This window comes from Marmota marmota, unplaced genomic scaffold (genome assembly GCF_001458135.2).
Source record: "Marmota marmota marmota unplaced genomic scaffold, marMar, whole genome shotgun sequence".
In the NCBI taxonomy this organism is placed as follows: Eukaryota; Metazoa; Chordata; class Mammalia; order Rodentia; family Sciuridae; genus Marmota; species Marmota marmota.
In genome coordinates this window covers 20,299,264-20,324,612 of record NW_026000229.1, presented here as the reverse complement: position 1 = coordinate 20,324,612, position 25,349 = coordinate 20,299,264, and the positions used below count along the sequence as shown (strand labels likewise).

General features: G+C 39.1%; 1 protein-coding gene across 1 annotated transcript in view; it reads right to left on the bottom strand.

The window, feature by feature from the left end:
* Rora (RAR related orphan receptor A) overlaps positions 1-25,349 on the bottom strand; it is a 91,260-nt gene that overhangs the window by 20,132 nt on the left and 45,779 nt on the right. Inside the window, exons 2-3 of the mRNA XM_015480594.2 lie at positions 14,966-15,051; positions 333-474 (exon numbers count right to left, since the gene is read on the bottom strand). Coding sequence (XP_015336080.2) covers positions 333-474; positions 14,966-15,051 — 228 coding nt within the window. The remainder of the gene's footprint in view (positions 1-332; positions 475-14,965; positions 15,052-25,349) is intronic.

Here is a 25,349-nt window from a genome sequence, read left to right as displayed (position 1 = left end):
AGTTCTGGCATGTGCTTCCTATGGGGGAAAATGTCCAGAGGAATTATATTCATTAAAGTCCTTTAGATGACACTTGCCTTCAATAAATTCATCTACCTGTAACTTCTGATGTTAGAAAACCTTATGGGACAATTCTCTATATTGCCCCCTACTCCCCATGGGCCAGGCAGCTGACTCTGGTAAATTATGGGGAGAAAAAACTGCTGTGGATTCCACAGCGCTGCCAGGGGTGCCTGGGATGGGCGAGGGTGGGGAGAGGGCATCTCCTGGCAGATCTGGGTCCATGTTTCACAACCCCATGCTACTGTACCACTCAAGCTGTGGGAGCTCACCGTCTCGAGACATCCCTACGGCAAGGCATTTCTGCAATCGACAGTGTTGGCAGCGGTTTCTACTGGTTCGATCAATCAAACAGTTCTTCTGACGAGGACAGGAGTAGGTGGCATTGCTTTGCTGACTTCTCCTGAAAAAGCCCTGTGATTCAGTTATAAAATATAAAACAGGTTAGTGTCAGTTTGAGTGGTATGATACTCAAGGCAGTATACTAAGCACTGAGCAGCATTAATATTTAATGGAGAATTAAACTTGTAGCAGAATCATCCAGGAGACCATTAATGAAATTAAAGTCACTTCTTTTTCCTTGGGTAAAATTGATCCCCAGAGCCTAATACTCCATCCCTTACACATGCAAAACTTTTTTAAACTTCAACCTACAGTTGTCTATGTAAAAGGCACAAGATAAGACTCCTGCTCTTGCCTTCTGATGATCAGAAGCAATGTGTTCGATGGACTGATACAAAGGAGTTTGTCTTTAACCTTTATCTTCAAAATATATTTTAATTTTTTTTCTTTTTGGTACTAGGGATTGAACCCAGGGTGCTTTACCAGTGAACTAAATTCCCAGACCTTTTTAGTTTTTATTTTGAAACAGGGTCTCACAAAATCGCTGAGGCTGGCCCCAAATCTGCCTTAATCTCTCTAGTTTCCGGGATTACAGGCATGTACCACCAAGCCAAGCTCCAGAATATTTTTAGCAAAATAAACACAAACTGGATGCCCAGATTTAAGGAAAATGCAGCCACACCATGACCTAGAGCACTGTGATCCTGATGCACCATGGTGGCCTCTTAGACATCTCTCACTCCCTGGGTCCTGGTGCAAGCAGTTAGATGACACTTGGATGGATTATTTTGGCAGATCAGCCAGATTTGTACTCTTTCTCAGTCCTTGACAGTTTGTAATACCAGTGTTCAGAGTCATGGCCTTTTAAGATTTAACAAATTCAGTCTGAGGTCCCTCAAGTTCCTCTTATGTGTCCAGTACTGTTTTGAAAATGAGAAGGTGCATGAAGGTGCACAAGGAGCTACTAGCCTCAGGAATTTAATTTTTGTTTGTTTATTAACTTTCTGAGCAGGATTCTTAGCTCATTGATTTTGGTGTTTATTCTTATAGCTGCAAATGTTCTTTTTAGTTATGTTTCAGCAGCAATCCACAAGTTTTACTATGCAGTATTTTCATTATTATCCACTTGAACATGTTCTAGATTTGTCATAAATTTCTTTAACCAAAATGCTATTTAGAAGTATATTTCTCAATTTCAAATATACAAGGAAGGGGCTTTGGTTATCTTTTAATTGTTGACTTATCTTTCAGAAGTTTTGCTAGCTAGACATGTCCTCAAAAGAAAAATAGGATAAATAGAGTAATTTCTATGAAGCAGAGCCACGAAGGGTACAAAAGCATCTTCAAAGCTTTAATGGTGAAGATATGTGATCCCAGCAAAGGGGACGCTGGTGAAGAGGGGAAAGTGAAGTCCTGAAGAACTTGACAAGTAGTTGGGGTAAGGGTATTCTTCCACTGAAGGAATTTTCTAGAGGCCAACTTGTCAGTTACATCAAAATTGTTAGAAACATGCCCACTGAGCCATTAATTACATTTTTTCTTTTTTATTTAAACAGTACTGGGGATTGAAATCAGGGGTGCTCTACCACTGAATTATACCCCAACCCTTTTTAGTTTTTATTTTGAGACAAGGTCTTGCTAAGTTGCCCAGGCCAGCCATAAATTTGTGATTCTCCTGTAGCAGCCTCCTGAGTAGCTGGGATTACAGGTGTTCACCACTGCACCTGTGCAGCTAGTAATTACCCTTTAAGAAATATACCTTAAGGGAATATTAAGAATGGCATAAAGATTCACCTATAAGAACATTTTTTGCTGCACTATTTACAATATGAAAAAATTTAGAAAGATCCTAAATGTCAACACTAGTGACAATCATATTGTATACACATACAATGGAATTTAGCATCTGTTAATGGAATTTCAGAAATACAATTGTTATAAAAAGATGATAAAATATACTTCTGAATTTTAAAAGAAATAAACCCAGTATCATCAAATTTTTTGACTAAAAAGAAAAAGAACCTATATATTTAGAAGAAGCTTTAAAAAATTATGCCATAAAATGAAAAAAAAAATCATTAGCTGTGTCTGGTGGGGCCACAGGTGATTTTAAGTTTCTTTTCATCTGTGCTTTCTGATTTTTTTACACTGTACAAATGGAAAGATATGTGAACTACTTGGGAAGAACAATCGAGTTCATCTGCTTCCTTCTGTGATGACTGGGGTCTCTGAGGACCAAGTCAATGTGTACGATGCATGTGACCTCGGTTCCCTCTTGTTTACTTTTGCAAATCAACCTGGGAAGATGGTAGGAGGCAGATCCTCAGCTCTCACTCCTTCTTGCACCCTTCTAAGCTGCTAACCTAAACATAGGCAATCCTGGGGACCCAGATCTGCACTGTACTTGAAATCTACCCTATATCAAGTCTGATCTCTTCTGTAAAGCAATCTGTTCTCACGATATATAAAGCTGTGGTGTGTGTGTGTGTGTGTGTGTGTGTGTTGTACCCTGTGAAAAGAAAGTGAGAAGTAAAGCTTTCTTTGGACTTAATGGAGAGAAGTCAAGAAAATATAAGCGGTAACAGGGCCGGATAATCCTTAGAAAAAGACACCAAGAGGTCACCGGTCTAGGTGTTCATTTCAGTCTGAGACACATAATCTCTGTCAAAGCTGAAAGGTGTTTATCTCTTTCCTGAGACCCGGCTCCCACTCATACCCTGTGTGTTTGTTACCACTGCAGGTGCCTTGGCTCAGGAGGTTATTTGTTTTTCCTTTAGTTGGGGTTGAATTTTGCTGCCTTCATATTGAGCCCATTGTGGTTGGTTTTAAATAATTCTTGAATATGGATAACGTCTGCACACTCTGGTTTCCTTTAAATGGAACCAATGCTGAGGGCTGTCAAACTCTCTTGGGGAAGTGTCTCCTGTAGCCCCAATCACCACATCTGTCAATCTTCCTTTATAGGGTCTTTTCTACCTTTAGTGTTTCTTCTTGGGATCCTCTCTAGCTGTTTTACTTCTTTCAAAAGTCTGAAATCCAGACTACACACAGCTCTTCAGGGTCATTAATGAAAAGGATGCTGGCTTTTAGTTTCCACATATTAATTTGATACCACACTACGGTAAATAAGGTTCCTGAATATTAGCACAGAAGCCGTATATAGCCATCAGTCTTCTCTACCACAAAGGAATTAGAGGGCATGATGATAGATAGATAGATCAATCTTAATGATTGTATTAATCATATCTTTTAGTTCTGCACGTTAGATGCTTTGACATCTTGGGGCCTTGCTGAGGTACTACCCTTCCCAGGACCAGCTAATCCCTACAGAAAGCAAGCAACTTGCCTGCAGTGTACCTTTTGAATGCATACCAACCAGGTCAGAGCCAGGTCACAACCTCCTTGATTAGGTTTCAGACTCCCAGCCAATATTCCCCAGCCCTTACCACTCCTGGGTCAGCAAGAAGACCACCAGAAACAACCCTAGGCCCTGCACCCCATAACTATTAAGTAGAACAAACTAGCTAGTCATGGGTCTGCTCCCCCTGTGGTGCACTTCCTTCCCATGGAAACCACAATACAGCTCCTATGGCCCAGGAGCTCCTGTCTTCCCTTTACCTCCTGACTGACTGTGGTGCTTCCCTGTGTGGCCCCTGCATGGCCTGACATGGATCCCGTTCCCAGGGTTTGTGACTATAACAGACTTTATTCCTCATGATAGTCATTTGCAAGTCTATGTATCTTTTGACATCTGTTTAGAACAAGACCTAGGTACTGTTAAATAGCTCTTAAGATGTGCTAGGCACTCTGTGCTTTATGTGGATCATGACATTTAATTTCGACAAGGACAAGGCAGATACTTTCATTTCTGTTATTTCAGGGCTGAAGAAAGCCTTATGAGGGTGCAGAGACTTGCTCATAATATCCCCTCTAGCATAAGGTAAAGCCAGGGTAAAAATTTTCATAGGTTCTTCTAAAACTCATACTATTGTCCTTTTTTAATGTTTCCCCTGTTTGTCAAAGGAATTCCTCCTTCATTGTTTTCATAAAAGGCAATCATTTAATTACTGTAAAGATTAAAAAAAAAGCAACAAGGTATGCATAATCAAATAGCAAGGCTGATCCACTCTGATTTGGTGTGTTTTCCTATAGATGAGGCCCTTTAGTTAACCTAGGCTGCTAGGTTCACTACTGCACCTGTGCAGCTAGTAATTATTCTTTAAGAAATATACCTTAAAGAAATACTGCCTAGACATGTCACAAAATCCTCCTCTACAGCTGCAACAGATATGGGTTAGGAGTCACATGAAAAAAAATCACTCTTGTGATTCTATCATTTCCCCTCTTTTCTGACCAGAAAATTTTGCCCCCTTTGATACACCACACCTCTATCTCGATCACGTTGGTTCATTTACAAACAAAATGACAATGAAACTTACAGCCAGGGCACACAGTCACTACCACAAATGCTGTCTGAGTCGTTATGCCTTAAACTTGAAGTGCATCCACAAGGCACTCCATGAATGCCTGGAGGAGTGGCCCTGTGTCTGGAACTAATGTGGCTTCTGAGCTGTCCACTCAGAAGAGGACCACACTACTGAGATGTGTAAGTTTGGAAGGGTTTGGGGAAAGCAAGCAACGGGACATATCTTGCTCTTGGTATCATCATTTGGTCCTCAATTGAGCCCACTAGGGAAAGTCTTGCTAAGAAGTTCTGGGAGTGGCACAGCTAAAAACCAGAGAAGAGAGCTATCTTTTGCACTAAGTCAACAGAGTCACACCCACAAGGAGAACTAGAGAATACCAGATAGGAGGGGTCAAGCAGGGTTATAAAGTGAGACCTGAGAAGGGAGAGAGTGGGTAAGCCTCTGTGACTCAGAAGAACACTGAACTTTGCATTTCAGAAAGAATAAGAGTTTGGCTTTCTTCTACTTTAAACTTCTTTTCAGCAGTCCTTGGGGGTTTCTCAGAGGTTTAAGTGTTTGGGAAGCTAACCTGATAAAATATTAAAAGCTAAAGAAGACATAAGAGAGAGAGCGATTAGAAGAGAAGGAGGAAGTATAATAAGAACTTTCCTACCTAAAAGAAGCAATATGCTCCTAAGAGTACAAATAGGATCTTGTCTGGGGAGCAATAGTAGAGGAGGTAGGTTGAAGTAGACCTGGAACATGAGTTTCAGGGCTGGGCAGTCTGAGGTCATCATACAGAGAACAGGGGTAGCACAAGTCAGTGCATGGAGTCTGGGGAGGAATGGAGGCACTGTGTACCGAAAAGAAGGTGCTGGAACTGTGAGAAGCTGGGAAAGACATTAAGTATATAGTCTTGCAATTTTATTGTTTATAAAGGATGAGTTAATGAATTACTTCATTGGCTTTCATAATTTTTTTTTTTAATTGATGTCAAAATACATGAAGATGTGCATTTACAAACATGGTGGGCTTAAGCAGAGTCATCCTGATGAACTTCAGGTAGTTCTTAGTGAGAGTGCGGCACATTACCACCACCTAGTGGCAGCATTCAGTCATCGCAAATAATATAATATACAGGCCTTTAGAGTTAAAGGTCCCAGGGCTGGTACTCCCAGTGTTAGTACTGAGAGAAAGTTGACTCAAAAGCCTGACTTTAAGTCCAGTGCCCTGCCACTTAAGTATTTTCTCTTAGGTGTTGGACTAAAGAACTGATGTCACACAGTCTCACCTTTTGACACACGGAGTTCCCACATATCAAACTTCTGCCTCAATTTCCATTCTCAAAGACTTCTCTCTAGCATTTCCTCCGTTACTTTGCTTTGCCCTCAATATGCCTTTGAGTTTTATTTCTGATGTCTGCCTACCACTTTCTGGAAAAGTCTATTCCCCAATACTTTTAAATATGGCTGTTCACTATGAATTTGTTTACTATCCCCACTAGATTGGAGTTTCCCAGGATCAGGACTGAGGCCCTGGTGTCCAGAAGAAGGTTCATATCAGAGTGTAAAAATTGATTGCTAAAATTCCAGGAAGTTTGTTGCTAAATCCAGTTGCTAAACCTAACCATTATTGAAAATCAACTAATTATTTTATTATTTTGCCAGCATGTGCTCTTGAAATTATTTGTAACAATTATAGCTGAAAGGTGGAAATACTGTATAATAGTGTGCTACTGTACATCTCTTCTCCACTCTGTGTTCAGTGAGAGGGAACGTTGGGTAGCTTGAAATGGCCATATGGTGAGTATTTACACCACAGAAATTGGCAAATGCTGCCAATCAAGGCTTGATTTACTGCTTTGCTTGTGGTCTGAATTTAAAAAGTGATGCAGAAAATGACAGTGATGCAGATGGAACTTGAAAGTATGCCTTGTGTGTAGCCATTTCATTGTGAATAGTAGAAAAATGGAGGAAATGCTCTTCTGGTATTTGAGAACTCTGATCTGATTCAGCAAAATTGTTTATATCATCACTGATGAATGAGTGAAGTTCAAAATGTCATTTCACTTTCTTCTTGTTCATTAAGGGAAATGAAACATCAACCAAGATTCAAGTTGGAACTATAGACTTTTGTCAGCTGCAACTACAGGCAGAGATGGAACAGTTCAGCAAAACCCATTAAGAGTATTCAGTGAGAATCAAGTGTCTGCACGAAATTTACAATAAAGAATATTATATGTTTTGTTATTATTTGTAAATTATGTGAAATTACTTTAATGGAATATACACCAGTTAGGTACATACATACACACTTTGTTTTACAGGGTGCAAGCATGTGACTGGGCTGAGACCACTTCCTACAGGGTCACCAGCTTACCATTAGATTTTTGAAAGAGTCCTCCCTACTTCCTATAGGTATCTATCCAAAATTGTGGTTTGGCTTTCTAGGGCCCCATCACCTTTTCCTCTACCCACACAAGTTCCAAGAACTTAAGACAAACGGTTTTCTCTTCTTTCCAGAACAGAACATATCTAAACCCACTGCCCATTTCCTAGCCTGGTCTCCTCCAGTGTTTTCTTGCTCACTGATAGGTACCATCTACCTCAGCTCCCCTGTCACTCAAGGTAGAAAGATAGCTTCATTGCATCTCTGCCTCCTGCCCATCCACAACCCAAACAGTTGACAATTCAGGCAGCTTCTCACCACCTTCATATTTCTGTGATCCATCAACTTTTCTCCATCTTTACTGCAATTTCCTGGAGTTGCCACATGTATGTCTCCTGAATTGGCTATTATACTGCTGGCAGCCCTGCTTCATTTCTCATCCCTTCTATCCATTTCACACAGTCACTAAAGATCTCCTAAAATACAGAACTGCTCAAGTCACTTCCCTGCTTATAAACATTCAATGGTGCCTACTGACGAGCAGGTGATGACCACCTGTCCAGGCACCTCTCTGCCATGCTTGATCCTCTTCTCAGCCTCATGCTATGTTGAGTTACTACTGTGTTCCAAGTTTTCCAAAGGAACCCTGTCCCTGCCTCTTGCTGGAAACCCCTTTCCTTCAGAATTCACTGAGGTATTCACATTCTCTTGGACCTTCTTTGACTTGGCCCTTCCCAAATCTGGTTGAAGAACTCCACCCATGTGTATCTCTAGAGCCCTGAATTTATCCCCCTCATAGCCCTTACCTTGCTAATTTATTCATCTTTCTCACCAACTGCCTTGTTCATTGGAGTAGCTAATCCAGTACTTAGAGAAGTCAACAAACACATTTTGGATGAAAGACCAGAGGGAAAAATAATGGCTGTGATCAAAGCAGTGGTGACAATCAGATTCTTGGCCCCCTTCTATGCTAGAAACTGTGCAAACCTTACTTATAGTTCACAACAACTTAACAATTGCAAACTAAGCATTTTTATGTCTGTTTTACAAATAAGAAAATTAAAGTGCAGAGAGGTTAAGCTATGTGTTCAAAGTCAAATAGGTAAGGGGAGAAGCCAGGATTTGATCCATGAATCCTAGGTGCATCCAAACACCACAGGCTTTTTAATGCATCTTCTAGAAGTGCAGACTAAACAACAACAACCCAGGTGAACAAATAACAACACAAACAAGTAAAGAAGCCACTTTTCAGTTCTGTAGTTGATGTGCTATATAATGGGGCAGGCGAGAGAGAAGGCATTTGATAGGGTACTAAACACCAGTTTCTGTATAAGTAGTGAAACATTCATTTGCCACATCTACTTTATATGAAGTTTGAAATCCACATGACATTTCCTATTGGGGTTATTAATAGCTTGCCCAAAAGGTGTGGGCTGGCTGGAGGCTGAACTGTAGGTGTGGCTAGGAAGAGCTGGGGGGTCTTGCTCTGAGGGTGTCCCCTCCTGCTTGGGGCGCCTTCTCAGAGATGCACAGGCTGAAATGCTGATCTGATGTTTGGTCTTTTGACAATTTTCACTTAATGAATTGATTCCTACAGTTCATTAACATACCCACTTCCACTTCTGTATACACATATGTCTTAATTAGCTGCTCATTGGCTGTTTAATTACAAGAAAACAGCTGACAGCTGCCTTGCTGAATTCTAATGGCAGACGCTTTGGAGCGGCTACACATTTGCTTTTGACAACCAAGATTTATTCATAACTCTGAGATTTATTGTGAATGCTCATATGCCTGCCCCGTTGATTGTATTTTGCAACACAACTAAAAACTGGAAATTTGGGGGACTGTAAAAGTGGTTATATGTCCACCTTTTCTTTCTGAGGCTCAAGGAGCATAGAATTCTACGTGTAAAAGGAGACACTGTGTCCTTATTTTATTTGTCTTGGGAATTTTCTTTTGAGAATGTTCAGAAGCATAAGAGTGAGGAAGAAATATCACTGGGTGAATGTGGGCAGTTAAGTATCTGTACAAGGTGTAAAAGAGGATAACTGTCAATTTAGTTATACTGAGGGTTAAAGAGAGGATGTACATAGATTAAGATTGGGGAGAAAAGGAGATGAAGGAAATGATAAAATTTAAGTGTGCGTGCGTGCGTGCTTGCGTGTGTGTGTGTGTGTGTGTGTGTGTGTGTGTAGTGGGAGGAGTAGACGGGAATAACAGGCTCCAAAGCAGTAAATGAGGAAGGGAATTTGATATTTAGAAAAGAATAGGCAACCTCACTTGTAAAAGTTAGCTAGTACAGCCCCAAACTCATGCACCTGGCAGCAATAAATCACAGAAATTTGGATCTCCTGAACTCCCTACTTGTTCAATAATGCCTGACCTCCCTGTAGAATTATTTGTGCAAATGATCTCTGATTAGAGCTGACCTTGTGTTGTATTTGGTAAGTCTAGATGTCTGCTTTTGCCTGAGCTTTGCCGTACTCAGATCCAATCCAAGTGTACACATTCAGCAACCGTCATTCCCAGGCAAGCACGAAGGGACCTTTCCTGAGCCAGGCACTATGTCAGGGCCCTATCATCCATTGGGCCTCAAGCCCAGTGTTTTATGTAAGCTGAGGAAGGACAGCAGTTACTGAGACACGATTAAGACCAAAACAAACAAATAAAAAATATCAGAAAAAAAACCCAACAACAACCTGAATTATACAAATTGATGCATCCTGTGTGTACTGCAGGACTAGAAGATTTAGCTAAACAAGATTTTTTTTTTTTTTGCTAATCACCTGTATATAACAGCTCTTTTTTCCCCCCTGCTGGTGCTGGGGATGAACTCAAGGCCTTGTGCATGCCATTTAAGTGCTCTACCACTGATTTATAACTCCAGTTTATCATCTATTTATAAGTGAACTGAAACTTTGGTGTCCTAAGGATGCAGTAATAGCTGTCCTTCCCCAAATCTAATTTTTATCTTACAGGATAGCTATAATATTGGTTCTGGGTGTTATAAAGCATTAAAATAAAAATACTAAGCATGAGTATAATAATACTGAAAAATAGAATTGATTCAGGACTAGTGACTTTCCAACTGAAATTAGAATACTCTAAAAGACAATTTGGGCCTAAAAGGAACATTCATGTTTGTTTCTTTTAAAAACTAACACATAAAAAGCCCCAGAAGTTGCTTTCACAATTTTCTTACAGGAAAAAATATTAAAGTATCAGTTATGTACTATCAATTATGTTTCTATCTTTGAAAGTCTTTCTTTAGTTATTGTAAGAGAATGTTTGTGGAAAGATTCCAAATACTCTCTTTACTGTATAGCAAAGGAAGCTTTGTATAGGACATCATATTAAGTGTATTGATTGACGACTAAATCCTTGACAAAGAATGCTACTGTAATCTAACAAGAAAAAAAGGGTTTTAAATGTAATGAGAAGCCAATTCATTAATCTCAATGCTGGATTGTATTATCATTTTAAAACACAGTTAAAATTGTATAATAAAAATGTCTAAGATGATATGGATTAAAATGTGTGTATGTGTTTATCTTGAGATAAATCTTCTCTAATCATTTGAACAGCCACTGTATCTTATGATGAATGTAGGTTCTGAAATTGAATGACAGCTCGGACCATTTCTCCAAAGAAAACCTTTACCGATGATCATGCTTCTCCAAACACTTCACATTTTTACTTACTTTGAAGGTTGAATCTTAATCCTGCCATCTAATGCTTTAGTTTAATCTCTGGCCTTTCCTTTGCCCTCTTGTCCCTTGACCTAGCCCTGCCCTGGCAGGCCTGTCCCAACTCCCTCTTGTGCTCAGCAGGGAATACATTCTGTTTCAAGGGCTCAGGAACAGCTAACAGAACGAAACCCTTACAGGCCTGTTTTCTAAAACATGCTTTCCTGGATATTATCGTATGCTATTCCCTTCTTCTTCCCAAAGAACAAGTAAGATACATTTATAATGAAAACTGTGGCCTAATAGCACCCTTAAAAACTTGGCAATGGCATACTTCTCTTCCTTTATCTTCCACTTTCCACAGAAGGTGACCTTGCTTCAGTCAAACTGGGTTATATACTGTTCCTTAAATACACTGAATACACTCAAGACCTCCCTATTTCTGGACTTTTGCCTCTGATGTTTCTCACTCTCCCTCCTCCCTAGCCCAGAATGTCCTCCCAATCCTGCTGCCCTGGCAAGTCCGTCTCCATCCCTGGCCCACTGTTGGTTCCTCCTCAGTGAAACCTGGCTGGCCACACTCTTCTAAGCTCCCCAACCATGCTGCCTCGTGGATGTGTGCTTTTGTGTCATATCATGGACTGTGGCTTTACTCTATTAGTTAGCTCTTAACACTACTATTTACCTTTCCCTGTGTTGGCCTCTTCTCTACAACTAGACCATAAACTGCTTGAGGGGAGGATTAGGTCTTCTATGTCTATGGATCCTTTAGAGTGCTTACAGTGTGAAGCCCCAAGGGAGTGCTCATTATTGTTGTTTTTCTTGGCAGGTTCTACATAACAGGTTGCCAATACCCACAAAAATCAAGACTGGACCCATAGATATCCCAGAAACAACAGCTGACTATGTGAAGCAGCATTACCAAGGCACTAAGGAGTTTAGCCTGGGATGATGATAAACTACAGCCAGCACTTTGAAAGTGCTTGTTCCATGCCTGGCACTATCCTGAGTGCTTTACCTGAAAGCCTGTGTCAACTCCATGAAGTAACTACAATTGCTATCCCTATTATACAGATGGAGGAACTGACTGACCCCCAGAGCTGTTCAATGGGTGCTTCAGTTGGCCAGTGGCAGAGCTGGGATTCCAACCCAGGTAGTCTGGTGGGGTAGGGATGTGGCTCAGTGGGTTACCGAGCATAACGTAAGCACAGTGCTGGACTGTCTGTCCATGGGTAGCAAAGGGGATGAGAAGAGGGTAAGCTGGGGAGAGCCAGGAATAAGAGAAAGAACTGTCAAAATATCTGCCTTTTTTTTTTTTTTTTTTGCTGCTCATATGTAATGCTCGCCTGAGCAAATATGTGGGAAAACAGATAATTATTTCAGCAAACAGCAAACAAGTTCTCTAGTTTCTTATGGTTTCAGGTTGTTGATTTTAAAATGCAATGTGAAATACACTCACAAAATTATTAGCTCAGAAAATGATGGAGTCACTTTGCTCTTACTAGATATTATTTGATATATCTAATTATAAGTATTCCTTATGTCTAATTATACTACCATTGAGATAAATTATTTACAATTGGTCATGATATAACCACCTTCACCTGGTTACAACATGATAAATAATTAACATGAAGGGTAGAAGTCCCTTGGCTTCACTATAACTAGAAATAAAATTGTTAGTTAAAGCAGAGAGAAACTAAATTGCAGAATAGATACTACATGTGTCAAAACAAAACAAAACAAAACAAAAAAATAAACCCAACAACAACTCTCACAGAACACTGTACAAAATCCCAGGTTGGGCATAGTTCAAGTCTGTTAATAAAATTACATGTAACTGTTCACTGGCTTTCACTGTATAAAGTCAACAGAGCAGAGGTACAGAACCACAGATAACTAAAATTCACTTGGCACTGAGGACGTATTGGACAAAAATCTGGAAGGGAATCTACAAAAACAACAACTGTGAAATAATAGCTGTCCTTTGTGTTCTTATGATTTTTGTATTTTTATTTTTGGATAATTGTTGCGAGTAAAAAGGTTTATATTTTTTATACCTATGGAAACACAAGTGGTACTCAGCCAGTTTTATTGAATAGCATGTTGGTAATTAATCTTGCAAATTGTTGGGGTATTTCATACAAAATCAACCATCTTGACCCCTGCCTGTCCTTTCTCTAGACTTAATTCTCAGATATTCACTTCACTTTGTCACATAAACTACATGTGACATTATTGATGGACTCAGATGGAGTGATCAGTTTCTTGGGCAAAATGAAGGGAAAGAGTAGTGAACTGGTATCCAGGATGCTGCCTGGGGCCCTGTCCTTTAAGACAACACTGAAGTCATATGCCACCCACAAAAATCTCCATGTGCTTGGGGACCCCTAGTAGGCAAGCACCGCTATCTAAATGCCTTTCTTTCAGAGTGTCCATGCCATTTCTACCAGAGACATGGCTTTGAGGGGATGAATACAGAGTGAGGATGAGGTGAAGGACAACAGCTGCCCAGCCCGTCAGCCAAGTCAACTCTGAAGATCACGGGGTGACAGCTGACATCGGCAGATCACTCTCCTGCATCCTGGGATGGCACAGCCCAGGCAGTTTATTTCATTTCATTAAAAAAATTAGTTAATTACTTTTGAGGAAGAGCAAATTGAGGGAGAAAAGGTATAATGTTCTTTTTTCCTTTTTGGTAAGCCAGAACCTTGAAGTTTACCATAGAGATGAACAATTCAAATCTCCTCTAAATAGAAGCTCCCCACTCCTGAAAGGCAGGTAATTTATATAAAAAAAATGTATTAAGTATGTTTGGTAGCAGGCAGGAATCTTAAGCTTCACTAAGATGACAGCAATATGAAGCATTTATACATGTACAGATTGGCAAATGTTATGATGATTAACAGAGAAATGAAGAATTAAACTATGAGGTTAGGATGATTAACAGTAAAACAAAGAATTAAAGAAATGATGAGACTAATTTCCCTGAAGTCTCTCAGTAATCATTTGTGTCTGTAGGTGATTTTGTATTTTATGACATTGTACTTTCTAGTTTCACTAAAGGAAAGCAAATCAAATTTGTCGATTTTATTTTTTGCCTCAATCTCAAAAAGCCTTAGGGCTAATTCAGGTCTGGATGTAGCAATCAGCTGTCTCAGAGGCCTTCTGCATGCTTAAATAGCTTCTCTCCTATTTATTTTGTGCTGTTTTATCCTATAAGCAGTCTCAAGGCACTTCCAATACAACCAAGAGGATCTAAATCTTAATAAATTGAAATGTGAATAACAGAGGTAATCTGGATGTGTGTGTGTGTGTGGGGGTCTTAAATTATTAGGACAAACACCTTTATTTTCCATTCTCACATTATGCATGTGCTATATCCATTACTCCAAAATTAAGGTAAGTAATAATAAAAATAGTGACAATAGCAATAATAATGACAATATTTAGATTTAAGTAGAACTTTTACAATTATAAGAACTTTGTATGCCAATTCTCGGTCTATTCTTGAATAGTCCTAAAAGGAAGGAAGGTCAGGTTATGCCTAGTTTATAGATGAAGAAACTGAGTCACTGTTGAGCTGAGAAAGGCCCAAAACAACGTGGACAAGTGGAGAGTCCAGGATGAGAGTTCAGTGCTTCCTGACAGCCTTCCCATAATTTGGCCAGATGTATTAACATCTGTGCACTGAATACAACTCAACCACACTCCAATCAAACTTACTGGAAACATCTTTTTATAAATCTTATAACAGGGACAGCACAGAAGACTAGAGCTATCTCTTTTTAAAAGCCAAAGAGATAGCTCATCAGTTCAATTAATTCTGGAATTGGAAGTGAAAAACATAAACAATGCTCAAATACCTTTTCCCCATCTCCTGATAGTTTGAAGGGAGAAGTCAAAGTATATATAACTTCTTGGATTCTAATTTAACACCAAAATATTTATTCGGTCCTGTCATTTATCATTACTCAAAATTCCAAGGAATTGAATTTTTAGACATAGGATAAGTAAAAATTAGAAATCACAAAGATACATTCTAACATTAATAGAACAACAACAATTTAAAAGGCTTACCTTGCAGCCTTCACACGTAATGACACCATAATGGATTCCTGATGATTTGTCTCCACAGATCTTGCATGGAATAATTTCAATTTGAGCTGCAACAGAAGCACGCAACCAGTTAATTACATTTTCTTTTAAACACCTTATAAAAGCGTTCCCTGATCAGCATTTGTATAGTGAAAACTAATAACCTGCTAAACATTATACTGCATTAACTATTCATTGCTGAACTGTGAGGGTCCCCCTAGAGCCCTGGACTAAATTATGGCTGCTCGTTATATAATAGCTTTCAGGTTATTAAAATGGGTCATTTGAGAAGGTGTTTAAGAACCCACAAGAAGACTAGAATCAGCATTTCAAAGCCTTCAAGAACTGGAGAGTTCGCAGTTTAGGCCTCAGAGCAAAGCAGATACTAAAATGTTTCCTCCGATCTCATTTTCCATCATTATTTTTAAAAGGCCATAAATCTGTCTTGGCTGAGCACTGTAGCTCAACTGATGGAGAAAAATAGACTCCAAAAAGTCAGGTCTACTTAGGAAAATGATTCAATTCAAAATACTAATAAGTTACATATGATGGCAAGGAAGAATTCCTTACTCATCTTTTTTAAATTAATGTAGTTGCCATATGTTAAAAATTAGTTCATTTGTGTACAATCAAAACCTTTCAACCATAAAGTTAATATCCTATCTGAATTAATGACAGATCTTGACAAATAGGATATGTTGCTTTCGAGTTTTTTACATTGGAAACTGATTTCTGGGTTCAGTTTGCAAGTGTCTAGCCAATCGATTAATATTTAAAGATGCCTCCTCCTGGAAGACCAACCAGATAATTAACATATCACACCAACATTCTCAAATGTGACAAAGCACATTTCTGAGCAAATGCATTATATTTTGAATAGAGTTAGAAAGAACACAATTAAGAATTTAAAAAGTAACTGAAGGAATAGAATAATTAAGCAAAAGAAAGTGCTTTGACCACCTATTAAATAGAATATTTACGTGAAATAAAGAAGACCAAAGTGGAGCCACACAGACAGGATGGCAACAGTCCCCAGTTTACCTGGCATGTTCCATTAGGCTAAATTTGCTTTCTACAGTTTTCACTACTGCATGTTACGTCCACTGAAGTATGCACACATACAATTGCCAAGTACGCAAATAGCCAAAGTCTATTTCATTTTTATACAACTTCTACATAGCTCATGCCTTCGACAGAGCAAGGACTCTGTCCAGGGAATATGCTGCATGATATAAGTCACACACACACACAGCCCACTCTCTCTTCTTATGTCATCTCGTATCCTGGGATGGCTTACACAATGACTTACTTTGGACTTGATGCAATTTTGTAGTTAATATATACTGCACACAAGAAGCCACTGGATTAACCTTGTTATAAGCCATGTGTCCTGTTTACTCTCTTCCATGGGAACTCTGGTGACTTTCATGGAGGGCAAGCTACCTAGGGGGTCTGTTTCCTATCAGTTATTTTAGTGCTGGCATACTGAGTTTCTTTACTTGTCCAGATTTAGAGATTATTCAACATCTTCATATCCAATGTATTTTCCATAATCTGGAGGCTCTCTAATACCTCAGTAATGGTACTAATATTTATATTCTGAGTTTTGCAATTTAATATGTTTAAAATTGAATTTCATAAAAACCGTCATTCACAATTTGGCCTCCCCATTAGTGCTGTACTTGATTTCAAGAAAAATTCTGTATGAATTATGAAATATAACAATGTCTCATATTAAATGGCTCTTCCAATATTTTTAATATAGTCAATGGAAAGGCTTTTGCCACAGATTGTTGAGAGAGAGAGGGGGGCAGCGGGGAGGCTCAACATTTTCAGACTCAAAAAAGCCAGTAAGAAATTCTGAAAGCTGATATCAGCTGAGAGTTACTGTCTGGATTTTCCCACCTGAATTAACTAGTCTATAATGAGAACTAGCCTCCTCCACTCTGACCTGTAAGGAACAGAATAATTAGGCAACATAAAGTACTTGGACTACTTATTAAACAGAATTTATATGTGAAATAAAGAGGACCAAAGCAGAACTCCTTCTGCTTATAATTCACCTCAAGCTACAATCACAGAAATCAAAGATATACAACCTGTTTAGGCCCTGCAGTTTAAGTCAGCATCAAAACTACCCAAGGCAACTAGAGCAACACTAACCTTAAACTTGGGCCTTTCAAGAATTATCTTCAATCTGCCTTAATAATGGGGAGATCAGGCATATTGTTCAGAATATAAAATGGGCTGTGCTGTAGCTCAGTGGATGAGCACTTGCCTAGCATATGTGAGGGCATTAGATTCGATCTTCAGCACCATATAAAGATAAATATATATAAAGGTATTGTGCGCATCTACAACTAAAAATATTAAAAAAAAAAGGAGATGAGAGTCCTGGGCAGGCCATATGGGCAAGGGCAAGAGTAAAGCTGTATCTGGGTCATATGGAAAATGATGTTCACTCTGCTGAGGGCTCTTAGTGGATGGCCAATCAGAAGTGAAATGATGTTCAAGGCAGTGACCAAAATGCTTGCTAATGGCTCTGGAAATCCTGTAAATTCTAGATAGGGAGGTCTGTTCATGATGGGGGTGACCCTGGGAGTGTCTTTGTGGACCCAGCACCGCCACCTGAATGGCTTATGGTCTGGTGTGGGGAGGGTGGAGACTGGTTGCAGCATAGACCCAGAGTCTGGTGCCACTGCAACAGGACTGCTGGTCTGAGTCAGGCTCCTATACCATTGGTCTTCAGCCTTGCTTAGGTTCCCAGTGTCTTTCAGATTTCAAAGATACCCAAGCTGGGACCTAAGAGGTAGAGAGGCTGTGAAGCTTAGTGAATCCAATGAATGGATTCATGAATGGATTCACTGTAGACTGACTTGTATGTCCAAGTGGGAGACCATTCACCTACATGTTTGTCCCCACTCTGTGTGTGCTTAGCTCCAGTGGACAGTGTTGGCTAAAGGATCAGAATCAGTTAGAATATGCCTCAATAAGAATCTCATGGTAAGGGAATGGAAAGATTTCTCCAAAGCAACTTTCAGTTATTTTGATCAGTCAGATTAAACTGCTCTACTAGCTGACCCGTATGTGGCTCTATTATCTCAGAAGACAATATCAATTGTTAGTACTCTTTAAAAAATGGCTGAAATCTACCTGCTTCAAAAGCAAACCCTTTGCATGCAATCTTATCAGACATGTTGATATTTCTAGAAGGCAACCATTTGCAGAACAGAGCAGGGCACTTACTCATCTCTCCACTTAATCCCATGATGCACTGAAGCCTCCCATCCCCACTTTTACTCAATTTGTAGAATCAAATTAATCAATGAGAAAAAAATGTAATCAAGGGCTTGCAAAGTTTTCAAAAGGAAGATAGTATAGTACAATAAATTTGAGTTTGAGATTTTTGTTTAGGTACCAGGTGTTAAACCCAGAGGTGCTTAACCACTGAGCCACATCCAAAATTTTTTAAATTTTGAGACAGGGTCTCATAAAGTTGCTTAGAGACTTGCTAAGTTGTTGAAGCTGGCCTCAAACTTGTGATCCTCCTGCCTTAGCCTCCTGAGCTGCTGGGATTACACATGTGCACCACCATACCTGGGTTAAATTTGAGTTTTCCATCCAAGAAAAGGAAGAAGATAAAAATCCCTTTGCCTTGCATCCCTTCATATTTTCCATTTTCTACCAGGTGGTGTTGTGTCTTCTCAAAATAATATTCTTTCAACATAAATTATAAACCTTGGCCCAGACATTTACCGCACACAGGAACTCAGCCATCATTTGCAAATACCAGTTCTGTCAGACACCACTATTGTCAACCTTCACAAGCGTTCATAACTATCCTAATGTAGTGAAATATTTGAAGCAAGACTTATCCACATCATTGCAAATTGGCTTCCCAATGAACAATCTTGCTATGAAAAATTCTAATTTGCCCACGTTTTCAGCTCTATTGCCTGAATAATCTGCTTTCACATATCTAAGTAATTCAAAAAGACTCTCCATACCTGCAGAGGCAAATTTCTGGAGCTGACAACAAGTGGCAGCAGGAAACCCTGGAATACAAGCATGCTAATTAACCAAGTGGTCCTGGGGCTGGGCAGTCATTTAGTGTTGTATCAACACAAAATGTTAGATTTTTATTTTTAACTATAAAAGGTCAAGAACATGGGCACTGACATTCTTAACATCTCATTTACGCCTCAGGACCTATCTTGGGAGTTATACTGATCCAGAATGCAATGCCCAATCTGCCCCCAAATTAAAGTTGTACAAGAGAGGCACCCATCACTTCATTCCGTGGATGAGCAGTGTTCTCTTGATAATAATCTAATGGGATTATAATCACCAATGATAGCGAACATATATTTGTACTTACAATGTGTCAGGCATTATCTTATTTTTGTGAAATAGGTATTATTATTGTTAATATCATCGTCACTACTATTATTATCTCCATCATTTAGATGAGAAAACTGAAGTTCAGAGAGGCTTATTAATTTGTCAAACTCAGGTAGAAAATGGTAAGTCTGAGATTTGGTCACATTTTGTCTTTCTGTTTAAATTCAAAAGTTAAGATTTTCTTTTTCTTTCTTTTTTTGGTATCAGGGATTGAACACTTACTACTGAGCCATATCCCTAGGCCTTTTTATTAATTAATTTATTTGTTTTTATCATTTTGAGACAGGTCTCACTAAGTTGCTGAGCCTGGTGTTAAACTTGTAAACCTCCTGCCTCAGCTTCCCAAACTGATGAGATCATAGGTGTGAGCCATTGTGCCCAACCCCTTTCTGGGATTTATCTGCTTGTTTATAACTGAAAGTAACCATTAACTTTTTTGGCCTTCTCGATTTTGCAAAATTCCAGGTAGAATACTTTTTTGTTTTTTTTTTCAGTCTTAGGATCAAACACACAGCCTCATGTGTGCTAAGCAATTGTTTCAACACCGAACCATACTCGCAGCCCAGAATATTTGACTGTAAAGTGACCAATGCCAAGGTTAACAATTCTTACAGCTGGGCAAATAAATTATTTAACCTCTTTAAGCCTCAGTTTCATATATGAAGATTCATTGATACAATGTACAAGTGACACAGCATCTCTAGAAGGTTTATATATGCTCATTTTATGTATGTATTTTCTATATGTATGCATCACACAGTTCTTAGAAATAGTTGGCCTTCAATAAATAGTAGTTATTATTATTGTTGTTGTTGATAAGGAATCCTGCCTTATAGCAAAATGAAATTCTTTTCTCCACACTTTAAGCTCTTTCCGAAGTGGGGATAGAGAAAAGCTGCTTATCCTCCAAATACTGTGACAGGCAGTCTGTACCAGCTACTACAGCAATCCTTCACAACAGTGGCACTTAACTGTTTGCTTTAGCATAGTGCATGTCAAAATCAGCTGTGGAAAGTGTCACAAGGAATTTGTCACAAATAATGGTAAAAAAAAAAAAAGTGAATTTTTTTTAACTGGTTCATATAAAAATAAACAACCATACTACTACTACCCCAGTAGTATCTTTTCTCCTAGCTCATTTGCACACCATACACATTCTTGAAAAGGACTGAATGGGGTGGGGTTATTGCTTGCTTGTCAGGAAATGGCCAGTGGCCAAACCTGGGGTACACCCATGAGTATATCTATCACACATATGAATGTCAATCAATTTTTTGTGTTGCAAAAATGTTAAAGAACTACAGCTTGGGAAAAAAAAAACAAGTATCTATCTTTTACACAAATCTGTTGATGGTAGCTTTTTCCTGGAAGGCTGAGAATATGGAGGACTTTCCACTTGCTATGTTATATGTTTCTCTGATGTTTGAATTTTTTACAACCAGCATGCATTACTTTTGTAAGCAGAAAAACCAATAAAGATTAAAAAGAAAAACCCCAAGGCATTTGATTTTATTTTCAGTAAAATGGGCTGGAGTCCTTTATGGATTAGTCACTTTATTTTATCCCTGTTTAGAACTGCTGCAGTATTAAAGGCTTCAGCAGCTGCCGAATGGCAGCCGGGCCTGCGTGTCAAGGCTGGCTGGCAGAAAGCCGTGGAGTCTTCACCTTTCTCCCTGGAGCGACTTTGGGAATGCCTGGCTTCTACAGTTTCGTGGCTCTTTTAGTTTGAGGGCCTCCAAAGACGGTTGTGCAGGTTGTGACCTGCCCAGTGGAGCGCAGCTGAGAGGGCAAAGGTGGGTGCTGAAGTGTATCTGGCTGTGAGCTCTCCTGGGAGTGGCTGCAACCATGTGGCATGAGGGAGCTTTTCTCTGACTTGTCTATTCAGATGGGCTCCTTTTTTTTTTTAAACCACCCTTCCAGAGGTGGTGCCCACATCTATGGTGTGCAAAGGTGCTCTGTGTACTGGAGCAGGAACATTCAGGGAGTAAAATGGCTTCTCTCCACTTTGTCACTGCTGCCATGGAAGGCTGCAACTCACCATGTGGATTTGTAGAGTGCTCTCACTTCTTCTCCACTGTGGACGGGGAATAGACTGTCATCCTGGACAGTGGCTTGGAGTACTACTGTGGCTACATTCCCTAACCCAGGCATGCTCAATAATCCCACAGCATAAGATGCAAACTAATAGTCAACTTGTTTGCCATTTTGTCTACTAAATATATAGCACATATAATGCTAAGTTTCCCCCCAGTATTGTCTTTTCTTCCCTTGATTTTTGGATTCTTTCATGACAATATTAATCCTTGCTGTTCATCACCAAAATAATTAGACATCTAAGAAAAGCTCTACCCCTCTGTAAGCAGTCTTAAGCTATTTCAGGAAACAGTAACACCTGATATTTGCAGAGTTTTATATGGCTTAAAAAGACTTTCACCTCATTAGGTTGTTCAGAGTTTAGTGCTCATCTATCCCTGAAGGAGCAGATGGGTATTTTTATTCCCATTTTACAGATGTGAAAATTGAGCCTCATGGAGGCTCATTGGCTTATTTTTTAGGTCTAAATTTCCCAGGGTTTACTTGTAGAAACAGTCACACACAAAAAGGTAGACTTGGTGTTTCTTTTCTGTTCCAGATTATTTGATGCCTCACCAGCAATCTGGAGCTCTCATGGGGGAAATGACAACAGAGAGAAATGGCTGGGGATCAATTTAGCTAAGATGGGCCCTGCCAAGTCTCCCTTTGATACCTGACTCTGTGGGTGGCCCCAGGCAAGTCACTTACACCTCCACTTCCTCCATCTATAAAATGGGAATAATTCTTACCTCCCAGGCAGGTGGTGGCAAATGAATGCTTTCAAATCTCTTTGAAGATGAAAAACCTATATAAATGGGAAGCTTCAGGAGGCTTGGTATATCATTCTTGGCAAGAACCAGGACGCTGTACCCTCACTACCCACAACATGCTCAGCCACAAAGAATAAAAAACACATAGGACTACCATTTTCATTTGTGAGCTATACATATCTAAATTTTTTAAAAAAATTGTTCATTTTTAAAATGCCTTTCTGAGGACTGATGGGTCCAGCTTAGTCTCAACCTGAATAAAAAGAGAACTTAGATGTAAAGTCACCTCTCTATGACAAGTATCACATGCAAAGTCACTGAATTGAACTTTTTAAACAGTAAATGGCATGATTTCCATTTGCTAAACACAGTAAACATACATGTCACCCTCTGACATCCCAAGTCTCAGTTGGTAAGACTTCAACAATCCTGATAAATTATAGCTTTTAAAAAATCCTGCACCTTATTGTGTCCCTATTCCCAAAAGTCCTACCCTTTATCCATTGTTAAGGCACTTGTCAAAATCTTTAACTTGATTGTGATTTTCACTGTAATTTGACAGCTATTTGCAAACTAAGTATAGGCAAAATTGAAAGTCTAGAACTTGGACCGTTTTCCTTCAGTGTAAGACTTAGGTGCATGAGAGTTAAAACACTAGGCCAGAACGTCCCAAATGAATTCAGAGAAAGCTGAACTGTGTATGCAGAAAATCTCCAAAGAATAAGGAAGCCCGGCATATCCTCTCATGAGGCTTTCTGTGAATATGTGGGTAATTCTGACAGTGGGAGATGAATGTGAATTCTTTGAAATATGTTTCCATACCTACTTGATTAAACTTTCCTGAGAAACTGACTCATATTCCATGATGCGTAGTTTCTAAAAGCCAAATCCAAATGAGCATGTTTGTCCCTAGACAGGGAAATTCTGTCAAATTAGAGAGGAAAAGGATTTTTCACATAGAGGAAGAGTGGATGGTCTAGATTTTTAGATCCAGTTCTCTCTAAAATTTCCTACAACACAGTAGTGAACAAAATGTCTAAGTTTAAAGCAACTGACTATCTTTTTTTGGTAACTATCTAGTAACCAATTAAACCTTCAGTAAAATAATTTGACCCAATCAGGCTATAATCCAGGGACTCACGAGGCTGAGGCAGGGGAATTGAAAGTTTGAGGCTGAGACCCTGTCTTTAAATAAAAATAAGGGCTGGGGACTTAGGTCACTGGTTGAATGCTTGCCTAGCATGTGTGAAGGACTGGCTCAAATTCCCATTACCACAAACAAAAACAAAAACTCAAAATCAACCAGCAAAAGTAGAAGCTTCTGATGACAAATACTTCATTCTACTTATCTGGTGAGCTGATAAACCGAATAAGTTCTCACCCCCAAAATACGATGCTATCAAGATGACCAATACCGTTCTTTTCCTCTTTTATTTCTCCAAACCAAACCTCTGTCTCTTAATAAAGGAACTTATTTGTTGTTAAGAATTTGTGTGGTTATGTGAAATCAAGGGCCAAGACAAAAGTAATTGTCCATTTAGCCAATTATTCCCAGTTGGAATAAGGTCCTTCTAAGATTCTAGAAACAAATATCCTCCCCCACAACATAGAATTCTTGAAGGTTTTTTTTACACCTTTATTTATTTATTCATTTTTATATGGTGCTGAGGATCAAACCCAGTGCCTCACATATGCTAGGCAAGTATTCCACCACTGAGCTACAACCCCAGCCCTGAGTTCTTAAGATTTTTTTAGGACCCTGGCATCAGAGACATATAACAATAACAACAAAACAAAATCTTCTCTGAAATTCTCATTGTGGGTTAAGTGTCCTTTCATATTAGTGGGAAAAGAATCCATTTTACTTTACTAATTTGTTAGACGATGCTCAAGGCAAACTTCTAATAACTTCTTTTCCAACAATAGGTGTCCCTTATATAATTCTCGATAGTACTAGATGCAAAATGTCATCTGACTCACAGAACTGCATCTAATCTTTTCTAGCAATCAACCTCACTTGAGATACCAATTCCTTTGTCCCCCTTAGCAAGAAAAATTACACCACATTTAGGTTAAGTCTTCCTTGCCTCACAGTTGAAAGCAACGGGGTCAGCTCTTTGCTGTCATCATTCAAAGTCTATTTTTCACAACAACAAAAAAGGGTATCTTTAAAGCCAAACAAAAATCTGGAGATCTTATCTAGTTTCTGCTCAACCAAAAGCATCAGAATTACTGTGTTTCATGACACAATCTTATTTTACACAATTATACCAAAATTCTCACACCTAAACCCAGGAGATAACCGCTCTATTTTACAGCTCTTTTAAGTTCACACCTGCCTATGCATACTGAAAGCAATATGCATTTTACGATCTTGGTATTTCAATTTAGAAGCTTTTAAAAAAATAATGGATACATATGATGATACAAAAATGAACACACATGTGATTCAATTCCAAGTCCAAACATGGAGAAATCTGTTGACATGGAAATGGGTTTTAGGATATTTATTTAAAAATCTATCTGTCCTATGGCTTTATATGAGTTTCACCCATTGTATACTTGGCAGATAGTATGATAATTCTCTGAGTAAATAATTCAAATCATTCTTCTTGCCTCAAGAATATTCATTCCTTAAAAGGTCAAAGTTGTCTGCCTAAGAAGTCAGCCACTGATTGTTAATTCCAATGGGATGATTCTGTGACCTCCTAGCCATGCCATTCACAAAAACCAGCTGGATTAAGATGTGTAGAAGTGGGTCAAAGTCACAAGAATCCAGGTTAAGTCATAAAAGTTTACCAGGCGAAGGAACCCATTGTTTCTTTCCATAGTAGCTTGTGTGGTTTTTTTGAGATCAGTTACTGCTCATCAAATAGTAGATTATATCATTTAAGAAATATTCCTCAACCAAATAAACTTTGGATTCATGGTGAAAAACTGGAAAAAACTTGTAACTTTAAGCTTTAAAAATGCATTTACGTCAGTGTATGTGGAGCCACAGAAGACTAAAAAGAGCACATCTGCAGTCGCGGGAACAGTCATGAAATATAAACCCCCTTAGTCCACGGACCATCTTGGTGGGTGAGGATGATTATGAGGATTTTGCCTCAACTCATCTCTCT